Source organism: Ranitomeya variabilis, chromosome 7 (assembly GCF_051348905.1).
Source record: "Ranitomeya variabilis isolate aRanVar5 chromosome 7, aRanVar5.hap1, whole genome shotgun sequence".
In the NCBI taxonomy this organism is placed as follows: domain Eukaryota; kingdom Metazoa; phylum Chordata; class Amphibia; order Anura; family Dendrobatidae; genus Ranitomeya; species Ranitomeya variabilis.
Window position 1 is genome coordinate 207,035,933 of NC_135238.1, and position 14,914 is coordinate 207,050,846.

General features: G+C 40.6%; 1 protein-coding gene across 1 annotated transcript; it reads right to left on the reverse strand.

Annotated features, from left to right (window-relative positions):
• Positions 1–317: 317 nt before the first annotated feature.
• On the reverse strand, positions 318–12,449 carry DHRS9 (dehydrogenase/reductase 9). Its single transcript, XM_077272779.1, has 6 exons — positions 12,402–12,449; positions 7,149–7,198; positions 4,636–4,972; positions 2,264–2,522; positions 1,381–1,544; positions 318–615 (listed from the first exon to the last, which is right to left on the reverse strand). Exons 3-6 carry the CDS (start codon positions 4,943–4,945, stop codon positions 398–400), a joined length of 951 nt encoding a protein of 316 aa, XP_077128894.1. The 5' UTR covers positions 4,946–4,972; positions 7,149–7,198; positions 12,402–12,449; the 3' UTR covers positions 318–397.
• Between the last annotated feature and the right edge of the window lie 2,465 nt (positions 12,450–14,914).

Genomic DNA, 14,914 nt, shown 5'->3' on the forward strand with positions numbered 1-14,914 from the left:
AGTATCGACGTAGATGTCATAATGGTTGCCATGGCGACGATGATGTCAAAAGGGTTGCCTCGACCAATCAGCGACGGGCACAGTCTGCCGCGAATTCTGGAATCATCATTGTCCATATACTATGGGGACATGCATATTCTACTCTCATATTCATAACTCTGAACATTGTGATGGTATTCTGGGAGAAGTCCGTGTTCGGAGTTTAGCACTGGACTCTAAATGTCCGGTACGAAACCCTAAATTTTTTAGCTCAGGTTTGCTAATCTTTACTTTTAGCTCCATATTTTTAACCCCATAAATGCCATATAAAAGATTATAAAACTAAATTTATATTGTTTATTTTAATATATTTCTAATTATCTGTATTTTCTTGATTTATACAATATTTCCTTGTTGTTTACCCCGTTGTGGGTATTTTTACCTTATTTTTCATGATGACATAGTCTTGTATGAATGATGGCATATAAGAAAGTGGCATCCAGAGAAAAGTAGCATCAGTGCCAACACTGTATCGCGTCCTTGGGTGCAGACTGGTCAGAGCGTGTTCCATGCACCATACGACCAAAGACAGGTCACTGTTTCGGACATAGTTTAATTTTTGTTTCATTGCTGCATCTGAAAATCAGAGCAAACATTATAAATAAACCAGAAATAGAAAAATATTTATTTTCCAAATACATAGATACTAAAGTTAAAAAATCCATTATAGCAGTTGGGGAAACTAAAAGGGACTAAAAATTGCATGATTGGTCTTGATTCCAGACTGAACACTAATGGGAGGTTTCGGATGGGACAAGCTACCTATGAGATAAAGTAGTCTCGTCCCCAATGGTAATATTCACATCAAGTGGTATGAGGAGATGGAGTAAAGTTCAAAATGCATGCCATATTGGCCTATTGGTATTTTATATTTCATCTTTTGTTTTGTGGATTAATATGGGACAAAACATAATCAAAGAAGAAATAGATGACAAAATACATGTTCCAAGAATGTAGTGTTTCCTTTACTTTTAACTTTAGCCGACCCTTAAAGAGCATCTTTTAGGAGGATTTAGGCCCCTAAATAGCCATCAACACAAAATCCAAGAACTTTGAAGGAGTTATGAAACAGGGGACTTGGCAAGTTTTAGATCTCCAATAGAAATTAATGGAGAGACAAAACCATATATGCTTCTCCATTCCCGACAACCCACATTTGTCCCCGTTCTCAAGATAGATGTACTGTTTAATCCAACATCTATCTGATGATTAGAGCATATTATATTGATATGCCATAAATGTTCCATATGGAACAACCCCTTTAATGGTTTATTTTGAGTTCCTAAAACCATTGTACATAGAAAGTATCAAAAACTGTCAGGAAAAGTAGTAGCAAATTACCTATTTGTACATAGTTGTCTCCATATTCGTCTTGAATGGTCTTTGGAAGTTTTCGCCAGATAGCCATGCGCTGTTCTAACACACGTTTTGGATCAGATAGTGGAGTTTTAAAAAGTCCAGGCTCAATACAAGAAACTTTAACTCCGAAAGTTTTCATATCTCGCCTTAAAAAAAGAACATTCAGATGATTAAAGATCAGAAAACAAAAAAGTAAATTAAAGTCATGTTTTCCGAGATCAACATTTTCACATTTTAGCTCCAAATTGCTACTACAGTGATATTACCATAAAGTTTTAGGATAAAGGGGTTGTCTAATTAGGACAACCCATGTCAATGCATATTATAAAAACATGATTCCAGCGCACCTAGTAGCTCTATGCTCATCCACCTGGGGCTCAGACACCGGCCTCGCCCTGGCCTCACATCAAGGAAAATAGAAAAAAATGGAGTCTGGCTCAACAGGACTGGATTTTCCTTTCCTTTTTATTTTTCTAAAGAAAATATAGTGCATACAAAAGAAAAATTTACATGGTGGACATGACCCAGTCGATGCATTTCGACTACGCTAAGCAGTCTTACTCATGACAATGCATACTATTAGCCAGAGCGGAATACCACTGCAATCAATGGCGTCTACCCAGAAGGACTCGGTGTCTACACATATAAATGATCATTTACAGTATGCTTGGTCAAGGAAAGAGTATATGATTGTGGAGAAGTACGAGATGATCTTATGTTGGAAGAAGAACTTGCCTGATTGCTGGAGATCTTCCATTGAACAATCGTGAGGCCCCATAAATATGACAGTGCAAACCGATGTAAGTGGTCTAGCCGACTTTTTAGTACAGGAATTTAGATTAGATCTAATGTGAATTCAACTTACCTTAAACTGTCATTAAATCCTTCAACTCCAAATTTAGATGAAAAATATCCTCCTCCACTTGCTGCGACTCTCCCACCGACACTAGATACATTGATAATCCTCCCTTTAGCTTTCTTGATCAAGGGCAGCACAGATAACGTGACGTGTATTAATCCTAATAAGTTCACTTCAATTGGTGCCCTTATATCATCGATTGTCAGCCAATCAATTGGAGCCAAAGTTCCCATTATCCCCGCATTGTTCACTAGCCCCCAAAGACCTAAAAAAATAAAATTGGCAATCATCAAGAAATTCAATAAAAATGTTCAGTAATTGGGTAATTTCCAATTTATGACAATTATCATCAGCATATATGAGGTTAATCTGCAGGTTAACAGTAGTCTGAAGCTGTACTGATGCCGCACTAAAGAGCCTGCTGACAGGATGAATTTAACTTTATTCCTCCCTGCAGCCTCTGGTTTTCAGTCATAGAGGCACGGATTCATTGACTGCTTAGCACATAATGAGTACAACCGCATTGCCAGAACTAGCCAAGCGTCATGGATAGCTTTTAATCTTTAAATCCCTTTAACTCATAGACAGGATAACGTATGTATGTTCTCATTTAATTACACAAAACAAATATATTAAAATTTGAAAGGATTTAACAAAGACTAGGCCTCATTTTTCAAAACTGTCTAAAAGAAAGACTGTCTTTGTTGCCTATAGCAACCAATCAGAGCTCAGCTTTCATTTTTAAAAGAGCTCTAGTAAAATGAAAGGTGAACTGTGATTGGTTGCCAAGGACAACAAAGAGACTTGCTCTGTAGACAGTTATTAATTCTAAAGATAGGATCACACAGAAGTTGTTTAAAAAGATTTTAAAGTGAAATTTGCTTCAAAAACCACATAAAAAATGCTTCAAATATGTTTTGAATTAGCTTCCAAATGAAATACAAAACATGAAGAAATAACATCATAATGGCATTATGTCCAAATTTCTTCATTAAAATCAATAGAAAGTTTATCCAAAAAGATTTTTGAAGCTGTTTTTGATGTGGAATTTGGAGCAGAATGGACTTTGAAATCATCATCAAAAGCTCTGTGTGCATAAATCCTAAGAAAGGAGACCTTCAATTTCAGAGGTCTATTTCTTAATTGTGTACCAAAGAAGGTTCTAAGTCATAGTCCTCCCTGGTGATAAAAAGCAGCAAAAAAAGAGGACCCCATTTTGATTTTCACTTCCCATGTATAGACTAGACTACCTAGTTCCCATCAGAGAAAAATCTCATTCTCTAAGTTTACTTCAAAACTTTTGACACATCATCGCAACTTATCAGAAGTATTAATTGTGTGTCCTGAAGCTGAAATCCCACTGATTACTGAAATGAAGGGCCAGAATCTTTCAGCTGAGCAATGTGCCCTTTCATTTATGATCTCTCCTTGGAGAGAAAGCAGAGTGGTGTATAGGTTCAAAAGAAAATATCTATGGGGTCAATTCATCAAAACAGGCGTTGTGCGCTTAATGAATTTGGGGCCTTTTCTGAGTAGCATGCGCCTCCATGCGCAGCACTAGAAATGCTTCTAGGGACTGGAGGAGCATTTCTAGCACACAAAACACTTTGGATTAATTTGCAGGGCGAGTACGACAACGCCCCATCCTGTTCTGGCTTCTCTGATTTATTCTGATGTGAAAATGCCAAAAGGCACAACTCCATGTTGTGAAAAATGTTGTGGCTTTTCATGGCTACTCCAGGGCTCCCTCCATGAAGACTGGTGTACAAAATAACAGTCTTAGGCTCTGATACATCAAAGCGATTTCACCAGAGTTCTTTTGCAAATTACTTTAAAAATGTACACAATTTTTGCACAATGGGTATCTGGTGCAGGATGGGGTCAAAATTGGGTTGTGATGCCACATCTTGTTTAATTGAGCTGTGATGTACCCTACACCAGAAATCTAACTCCCGGCACTGACTGGTATAAGATTTGTGCTAATGCGCAAACTCCTCTTAAAGAATCAGGAGCATCTGAAAAATGACGTGTGCCTTACCACAAATCTTACACCAGTCAGGGTCTGGAGTAAGATTTTCTGGGAAGGTACATCTCTCAATGAAGGCATGTCTGACTCCATCACGCTCCTTCATCAAGACTGGTGTACTCCAATCTTAATGATTTGGGGCCTCAATGAATCGGGACCTATGAGTCTGTAAGACGCTAACCTCATGACTTTAAAGGGAGCCAAGAAGAGCTGATCATAGCCAAAGTGGCACATTGGTGACCTGTGCATGTCTGCTCCTCCGTTTTAGCAATCGATGGCTGGTCTCCAAACCTAGACCCCCACCTATCGAAACATCTGACATATCCGACTCTAGGTATCTGAACTAGCTTGCCTTTTTCTCCAACTTCAATTTTCACCCACTTAGCGACTTGCTTTACATTATCTTCATCAGTCACATCCAATAATATGATCTTAACGCGTGATGTTTCTCGTTTTAAAGCTGCTGCTCCAGATTCGGTAAGGCAAGTTGCCAGAACTCTGAATCCTTTCTCGTCAAATGTTCGAGCAGCAAAATTCCCGAAGCCAGTGTCACAACCGGTGATCATGACATATTTGTCTTCAATGCTGCTTATTTGTAGACGATCCCGTATTTTCCACCACAGATAAAGGAGAACGCCACAACCAAACACATACAAAAACATCTTCTCACGTGCCTTATTTACAGTATCCTGCAATACAAGAGGGGTGGGATAATTTAGAGGGGAATTACATTACAATGCTGAAGATACACACATACAGTATAAATATATATATATATATATATATATATATATATATATAGTTTTAAGCAGATGGGTAGGACAACAGCTCGGTGAACAAACCACTACAGAGTTATTTATGGATATACACCCCTAGAAGCGCCTGCATTATACAGGACTGCATTGAAACGTTACTTTTTGTGTTTATTGTGACCTGTCTGCAAGATTTACTTCTATAATGTATCACCAGAGCTTTATCATCTCACTAGTTACATTTTCAGTCATTCCCTTGTTATAGCCAAGTTTTGCAGCAATTAATCAAAAAACAAAGTTTAATATCTCTGCATGCCATATTTAAATAACCCTGACTAGTCAATAAGGCAGCGACTCATCTAGAACAGAAAAGTCAAAAGCCAAAAACAATCGATGCGTCCGTGATTATTATTTAACGTTGGAGAAATTTACACAGACTTTTATGATTTTAATAATCATCATTATATAGATCACATTTAATGCAGCTGACTTTGTATCAGAACTATGGGCTGTAGACATATATCAATTATAATATTAATTACTTATTATCGTTTTCCAATTTGTTTGTAAAAAAATGTTGACTGCCTGTGATTTTTTCATAAGCTGTCCAGAAAAAAAAAATTAAAGAGGAATTAAACTTTGTTTTTTGACAAATGCTGCAACAATTGGCTTTGCTAAAAGAATGATTGGAACCTAAGAACTCCTCTGCACCCAATTCTTCATTTGCGATTTATGAGTCACTTTTATTATTTCATCTTGCAGTATTTGCTGACGTTTTTGAGCCAAATACGTCAAAGTGGTTCACATGCTTCATGAATTCGGTCCAAAGTCAACAAATGCTCATTATTTTTGTCTTTAACCAATCCTTAAAAAAAAAAACGTTTAAAAAAACTTGCACAAAATTGAAAACTCCTCCAGAAACCTTACTTCAGGCAGGAACTGGAATGAGATGTGCCCCAAGAATGTAACATCTGGTGAAAGTGAATCTGTCTGAAACACGTGTTTCGTAAAGAAGTCAAAGAAAAATAAAAAGGGCTTAAAACAGAAAATCAAGGTAAAATGTGACACAAAATGTATAGAGAATAAGATACTAAAGTCACTAAAAAGGAGCAAATTACTCCAGAAAAGTGGAGAAACAACAATGATGAATAGGGGCCTGTGTGTTCTAATACGTATGTATATCAACAATTCAGTTTTTTGGTGAGAAATGCCCTTCAGGGTTACAACTTGGACCAAATTGTTGAATTTAGCAAATGACAGATTTGCACCAACTGTAAATTCAATAGGTTTCCTATTAGTTTTTTTGGAGCAAAATTTTATAGTTACAGTTCTGGGTATAAATAAGCCATAAGGTACTAAAAGTGTAAGTATTGGATGAAGACCACTGCACCAACTCGTACAGCTCGTATAGCATGAACTGTATTACTGTACCTATTGTTCTTTTCTATAGGGCCATCCATTGAAAAAAGTCTCTTGGTAAAAATTGGAAATCCATTTCAGCCCAAGTGTTTCTGGAGATTTTAAGGGATTCTCAAAACCAAAATGTATCTCCTATTCACAGGATAGAAAATAAATATATGATCGTGGGGGTCTGATCACTAAGACTCTCACGAATCCCAAGAAAACGGGTTTAATGTTTCCTGTGTGATTGGAGTTGACCATCACTTGCACAGACAGTGCATAGTTAGGCAGTCATGCACGTGGTTTAATTTTACATTACACAGATGATTAGGGACCCAGTTCTAGGGATTGGCGATGGGCCAATATTGATAAGATGACCCCTTCAAATGCAATTTGTCATAAAAAAATGACTTAATGCTTAAATCAAGTTTTAAAGATCAAAGAATGTTTCAAAATTATATAGTAATGTTTTTTTCATATGAAATTGTGCATTAAAAAATATATATTTTTTTCAATTTTCACACTTGCCACTTGGGTTGTTCCAACACTAGATAAAGTCTGACCCTATCTTTTGTTTTTAAGCGTCTTAATGAGCGTGTGCAAAAGGTCATTGTGAAGGGAGGGGAAACAAGGAGAGCGAGCACGTATTACGCATCACATAATATAAATGGAGGGTTCTGCGGTATCTATGGTGTATAAAAATGTTACTTACCTATCTCTATAATCCTGTCTATGATGTTAATAAGGCTGCTGAAAAGTCTTCTGTAAAAAAAAAAGAGGTAGTGTGAGTCCAAGAGACAGCGTGAAGGTTTCAAGATTTCTATTTTTTAATACAGATTGTGATATGAAAACAAATACTATCAAAAAGAAAAAAATACCTAAAAAATAAATACCTGATATAAAGAAGAGATAATTTTCTGATGATAAATTCCCACTTAGAAATAATACAATGCCTATGGTGCAGTATTATAAGTGATGTGACTCGGCTCCAAAAGGGCTGAAGTTTGTGGGGGGCCCCAGATAATGTCTTGTCTCATATAAAAACATCTTCCTGTGTTTTGCTAAGAAGTTACGTAAAGATGTACAACGTTTTCTAAAAATAAGAAGGTAAGTTGTGTAATAGCACAGATTTCCCTTCTGAGATGAAAAAGACATGTTACAAGTCCAGCCCCGATTGCATAATAAGATATATAAAGTGTTAGTTTCAGCACTGCAGAACTACGGGAAGTATGATAAATAATACTATATTTCTACAATTCCCATGGTTTGCAATCTGTTGATCCTGGACTTCTGATAACCCGGCACTTAGTTCCAGCACAAATCTGCAAAGCAATCTGGTATTAAGAAAAAGCAGAAGACTGGACAGAAACAGCCACTTATGAGACTTATTACTACAAGAAATCTGGCAATGATACCGGAAGGTCACTATACTTGTAAGGATTGCTCCGTTCGGTTCAGTGGTTGCTCCTGTGCGATAAGAGAATTGCTCAGGGATCCACTTCCAATATCATTAGGGGAAGCAGCTGCAGTCTGTTAGTGATATTATATGGTTGGAACTGCAGCAACTCAGCCACAAAGTGGGAACCATGTAGAGTTACTGTACAGAGTGGAGTCACCGATTGCTGAGGAGCGGGGGGCATGAAAGTCACCAACGCTCAGCTGACTCCATAAACACAGAGTATAAGCCTCCTCTGACATTAACATTAAGAAACAAATTGTGCACCAGGAGCTTCATGGCATGGGTTCCCATAGCCTAGCAGCTGCATGCAGCCGTACATCACAAAGCACAATGTCAAGTGGTGGATGGAGTGGTGTAAAGTCGCTACCACCAGACTCTGGAGGAATGGAAATGTGTTCTGTGCAGTGACGGATCACACTTCTCCATCTGGCAATTGGTTGATGAGTTTGGGTTTGACAAATGCCAGGATAACGTTACCTACCTACTTGACTGCATTGTGTTAGATGTAAAGTTTGGTGAAGGAGAGATAAACTAATGGGGCTGTTTTTCAGGGATTGGCTTAGACCCCTCAGTTCAGAAAAGGGAAATCATGATGCTTCAGCATACAAGACATGAATATGACCCTATGCACAAAGGAAGGTCCATCAAGACCTTCGAGGTCCATCTTCAAGGTCCATCATCATTCAGCACCGTGGCTGTGCAAGAATGGAAGCTGCCGGTGATGGTGGGGCTTCAGGATACCGTGCGCAGAGGTGAGTGTGTGTATGCAGAGAGGTGAATGGTGCTGTATGTGTCTGTGTGTGTAGGTGGAGGAGAGGGCAATGATAAGGGTAATGGGGCAGAAGGCAATGATTGGGTTGACAGAGAGGGCAATGGTGGGGTTGATGGGGCGGACGGCAATGATTGGGTTGATAGAGAGGGCAATGATAGGGGTGGTGGGGGAGGAGGAAATGATGGAGGTGGTGAATGGGCAATAATGGGGTGGTGGGGAGAAAGCAATAATGGGGGTGGGGGAGAGGGCAATAATGGGGTGGTGGGGAGAAAGCAATAATGGAGGTGGTGAAGAGGGCAAGCATGGGGGTGGGGGAGAGGGCAATAATGGGATGCAGGGGGGAGGAGGACAATGAGGCGTGTGGGGGATTGGGATGGGAGGAAAGGGGATTTATAATGGATTTAGGAACGGGGAGGTGGAGGAAGATGTTATTGATTATTATGTGTAACACAGTCCCTTATTATGTAATGTACTCACTTATGTATAGCACAGTCCCTTAAAAAAAAATATATATACTGTATATATATCTTTGTTGCCTTAAAAGGAGGGGGGCCCAGACACATTTCTTGCACAGGGGCCCCAAACTGTCTGTGTCTGCCCCTGCAGACCAGCGTATGGGGCCCGGTGGGCACATGGGGCCTGCATCAGGCCCCTTCTCATCTGTTCACCGGGCCCCTACTGGCAGGCTAAACCGGGCCCTTAGCAGCGTTGCGGCAGTTTAACGCTATTGATGTGTGGGCCTGCACCTGCACATCGATAGTTAACAGCCGCCAGCCAATCGGAGGCTGGCAGCTGATGTCAGCCACAGCGCGCACGTCGCCGGCGTCTGACGTCATTGTCAGTGGCCGGTGAGTGCACGCTTCAGCTGCATGGAGGGAGCTTCGCCGCAGGAGCGTGGCCAAGTAAGAAGAACTTGCTTTTGTTTTTTTTTATTGAGAGCGGCGATCCAGGGGGCCCGAGGCAGACTGTGATACACGGGGGCAGAATGCTGGACATTTGGACAGAATGCTGGACATGGGGGGCAGAATGCTGGACACGGGGACAGAATGCTTGACACGGGGGTAGAATGCTGGTCATGGGGGGCAGAATGCTGGACACGGGGCAGAATGCTGGACATGGGGGGTAGAATGTTGGACACGGGGACAGAATGTTGGACACGGGGGGGCAGAATGCTGGACACGGGGGGCAGAATGCTGGAGACGGAGGGCAGAATGCTGGACGCAAGGGGCAGAATGAAGATATGAGGCATGATTGGAGACACTGGGGGCATGACTGGAGACACTGGGGGCATGACTGGAGACACTAGGGGCAGGATTGGAGACACTGGAGGCATGATTGGAGACACAGGGCAGGATTGCAGACATAGGGGGCAGAATGGAGATATGGGGCATGATTGAAGACACTGGGGGCAGGATTGGAGACACTGGGGGTAGGATTGGAGACACTGGGGGCATGATTGGAGACATGGGGCAGGATTGCAGACATAGGGGGCAGAATGGAGATACGGGGCATGATTGGAAACACTGAGGGCATGACTGGAAACACTGGGGGCAGGATTGGAGAAACTGGGGGCATGATTGGAGACACGGGGCAGGATTGCAGACATAGGGGCAGAATGCAGATATGAGCATGATTGGAGACACAGGGCAGGATGAAAGATATGGGGGCATGATTGGAGACACTGGGGGCAGGATGGGGAGATCATATGGGGCAGGACGGGAGAACATATGGCTGAAGCCAGGAATGAGATACACGGGGCCAGGATGGGGAATATTATAACCATAGGGGCTAATTAAGGGATATTATTACTGCAGTGATGTATTTATTTTATTTTTTGAGTATACTTTTTTAAATGGGGGGGCGGTCCTGTTACTGTGTAGAGTGATACCATGTCGCCTTTTTTCTTCATGTGGTGTAATGTAGAAGTTGGGAAAAATTAAGTAATGTTTTCTGCAAGCGGAGCTCGAGATAACTGTGTTATTTCCTGCAGAGAGGAGTCCTGGCTGGATGAATTGACGGCGGTCTGTGCTGGATGAAAGATGAAAAACAAAGATGAAGGACTTCACCTAGAGATGTCACTGGTGAGTCAGTGTGTTACCTATACACTGACACTATACACTGTATACTATATACAGAGGTCTTGTGTATAATGTCACTGATGATCACTGTTTTACCTGTAAACTGACACTATATACAGAGCTCCTGTGTATAATATCACCAGTGATCACTGTATTACCTGTACACAGACACTGCATACTAAGTACAGATCTCCTGTGTATAATGGCACTTATGGTGATACTAGATTGTGGCCCGATTCTAACGCATCGGGTATTCTAGAATATGCATGTCCCCGTAGTATATGGACAATGATGATTCCAGAATTCGCGGCAGACTGTGCCCGTCGCTGATTGGTCAAGGTAACCTTTATGACATCATCGTAGCCATGGCAACCATTATGACATCTACGTCGATACTGTGCCCGTCGCTGATTGGTCGAGGCCCAGGCGGCCTCGACCAATCAGAGACGCGGGATTTCCAGGACAGACAGAAAAACCCTTAGACAATTATATATATAGATTAGTATTGTGGTTTTTTTTAATTACTGATCAGTATTGTAGTATTTAGTCACTATGTGGTGGTAATATGTGGTCTGGTCATGGTGCGGTATTTGTCCCTTGTATGTGCTATTTGGTCACTTTGTGGTGGCAATATGTGGTCTGGACATGGTGCGGTGGTATTTGTTCCTTGTATGTGATATTATTCAGTCACTGGTGGTAATATGTGGTGTGATCATGGTGTTGTGGTATTTGTTCCTTGTATGTGATATTATTGGTCATTTTAAAAAAGGAAAAATAAATAAAAATATACCTAAATTGTATTGCATATTTTAACAAATATTTAATAGGTTACAGTAGAGTATAACTCGGCCAAAGGTGTCTACCGTGTTATAGTGGCGGCTTAAAAAATCTTTTGGCCAAACAAAAGCTGCCGGCTATATGTGTGATCTGGTGATGGGAATTGTTAATGTGTGATAGGTGAGAAGTGGAGTTTTTCCAAGAGAGAGCGGTGGGACTGTGGACAATTCGAGGGGTGGAGGCGAGACTGGGGTGACTAGATCAATGGATGTTTGACAGGTTATAGTTTCACTCAGCAACTATTTTTCTGGAATAATCTGGTTCAGGTATATGATGACCCCGTCGCATGACCCCGTCACATGACCGGGTGGCCCACAGAGTCTGAACAGCCTGGGGCCCTGGCTACCCTTAATCCACCCCTGCGATAGATAGATATGGGATAGATAGATAGATACATATATACATAGATAGATATGGGATAGATAGATACATATATACATAGATAGATATGGGATAGATCGCTAAATAGATAGATAGATATGGGATAGATAAATAGATAGATAGATAGATAGATAGATAGATAGATAGATACATATACACATAGATAGATATGGGATAGATAGATAGATACATATATACATAGATAGATATGGGATAGATCGCTAAATAGATAGATAGATATGGGATAGATAAATAGATAGATAGATAGATAGATAGATATGGGATAGCTAGATAGGTGATAGATAGATAGATAGATAGATAGATAGATAGATAGATAGATAGATAGATAGATAGATAATGATTATACACATAACAGTTTATTTTGGGGCATTGCTATAAATATTCATCCAGTATATACAGTATTTTATGAATACTCACATGTGGTTACAGATAACGTTCAGCAGACAAGTTCTCCTCTCTGCAGGCAACTTCCTTTAAACTTTTGTGGAAGTAGTAGACTGGCTTTATGTCTCAGTGTTACGCAAACTGGTAAACCTTAGGTCAAGACAAGGTGTGATTATTTTGCAGCACAACAGTTACTAACACTGGCACTGCCCAATAATCATCACAGACTATTTATGTCTATGCAAATGACTTCCTAATAAATATGTCCTCATTGTTTATACAGTATATACAGTATGATTCACTTGAGCTTCTACTATGTACATTTCATTTTAGGTTTTCGTTGTAAGATCTAATTGGCCAGCTACCTTAAGAGCAATTCCATAAAATCTAGATATTATTTCCCCCAATTAGCAGCTAGTCATTTCTACACAGATAACACACTGACAATCACTAACTTGCTGTAACAAGTACTATGCCTATAGTGGTTGAAGTCTTTGTTAGAAACTGGAATAGCTCTAACAAAGGGGACCTGTCACTTGCATAAAAAATGTAGTTGCAAAAATCTCTGAGCTCCTTTGATTCTGTAGTTCTTTTACTCTTTGTGCTGTTACTCAATTCCTGTGATATTAATATTTAATGCTTTTCAAGGACAATATGTGAAATCTCTGCTTGCAGTACAACTCGAAGTTTCTTCATAATCTTCTCTGGGGGCTTTATTTCCTCCATCCCACACACTGCCAATCGCAGCTCGGCAGGGTCTGATACTGCTAGACTACTAGATACTGAGATGTGATGGGCAGCATGTGGGAGGCAGGTGTAAAAGCACATGCCCCAAGAGAAGACTCCCAGTTGCACTAGAAGCAGAGATTCCACATACTGCGCTCCAGAAGAATGTAATGTATATATCTCTGCAATGGAGAAACATAGCACAAAATGGAAATGAGGGGCGGAATCAGGGGAGATCAGACATTTTTATAAAGTATTTAACACAATTTTGGGGCCACGTTGGAGCTTTGGTATTGAGGCCCATGAGCTGTAAGTTTTGCCACTAAGTAGCATGGAACATATTTATTCAGATAGGCATGAACTCCCCAAGCCAAATTTGTCCATTGCTGATTCCAGCTGCGGTCACAGGAAAGTTTATAAGACAAACTTAGGTGTACGGAAGATAAAATGTTCTTCTACAACTTTAAAAAAACACTATAGAATGTACATAGGAGGAAATGAGAAACTCAGACTTTGTTTCCAAGTGCTGCAACAAAATGGGTATACCCTAAGGGGGTGAAGAGGTAGCAGTCACTGGTTTCAAAGGCCCTTTCACACGTTACCCAAACATCTATTTGTACACTCTTTATAGGCAAATTATCCTACCATTGCATAATAAGAGGAACCTGAGTCAATGCTAATTATCAAACATATGAAAACTTTATTTCGACCAATTAATCACACATAAAATATTAAAGGTTTAAAAGCAATGTATAGAGCAACAGGTATGTGGACATGTAAACTGTGGGTTAGTGACAAATAATCCAAATTAATGAGTACCGGTCACAGTACCAAAGCACAGAGGGTAAAATAATACATGAAATTGCTGCTACAGACAAAGTGTCATTATAGGGCAGTTGGTGGCTATTAGATCAGGGGATACTAGGGATCCGTTAAGGTTTGCAAGTGAATGCCTATATCGGTACCAATGATCACTAACACATATCCCAGTAGCATTACCCCAGTGGAACAACCTTAAAGTACCACCCACTTTACCTGCCACAATAGAAACAATAAGTAGCAGAGAGATTAAATATAATTACCCATCATAGTGCCAGGCCTGTGTCCCAGAACTCACTCCCCGACGCACGTTTCGGTAAGATTTTCCTTCCTCAGGGGGCGTGGCTTGAGGGGTCAAATGTCCCTGTATATGTATCCGGCCTCTCCTATCACCTGATCAGGAGGGGCCAATGGGGATGAACTCACTGTGCAGGTACGCAGCCGCAGAGCCGCACACCACTGCACACCGGCACCACCAATCCAGACCAGATCACGTGGGACAGCCGGCGCCTAGCCATAACCACACAACCAGGTACATGAAAAGGTGATGCCCGCGTGCCCCGGGGAGCGGACAAGGAAAGACCCAGCGCATGCGCACAAAGCCAAGCCGTCATGACAGACACAGATAGACTTTTCTGGTGCCCAGTGGTTGTCATGGGAGCTAGACATGCATTCATTATATGCTCCCATATTAATATAAAATGCATATTAAGCATTAAATGAAAGTTCTCAATCAATGATCAAATAAATACAAATACAATAATATAAAGGCATAAGGCAAAAAGGGGGGCAAAGTCCATAAGTGCTTCATAATATAATTGCATCCATTCGTTTAGTCCCCACAAAAGTCCATATCATAAGGCTGCATCCAAATGACTGTCTCCACACAAAGGATATAACATCTTCCCACTCTTATTGAAGGTTCTCAGAACCACAGGGGGGTCTCCTGGATGAATACTGGAAGTTGTTAAACTTAGCTCCTGGATCCTGAGCTTCAAAGG

What these genes read in the sequence shown, in the direction of transcription:
- DHRS9 (XM_077272779.1), bottom strand. Translation starts at nt 4,945, where the DNA reads ATGTTTTTGTATGTGTTTGGTTGTGGCGTTCTCCTTTATCTGTGGTGG. An exon ending in AATTGAAGTTGGAGAAAAAG is followed by an intron (nt 2,523 to 4,635) that starts GCAAGCTAGTTC and finishes TTATTTTTTTAG; the next exon opens with GTCTTTGGGGGCTAGTGAAC. An exon ending in GGATTTAATGACAGTTTAAG is followed by an intron (nt 1,545 to 2,263) that starts GTAAGTTGAATT and finishes TCTTTTTTTAAG; the next exon opens with GCGAGATATGAAAACTTTCG.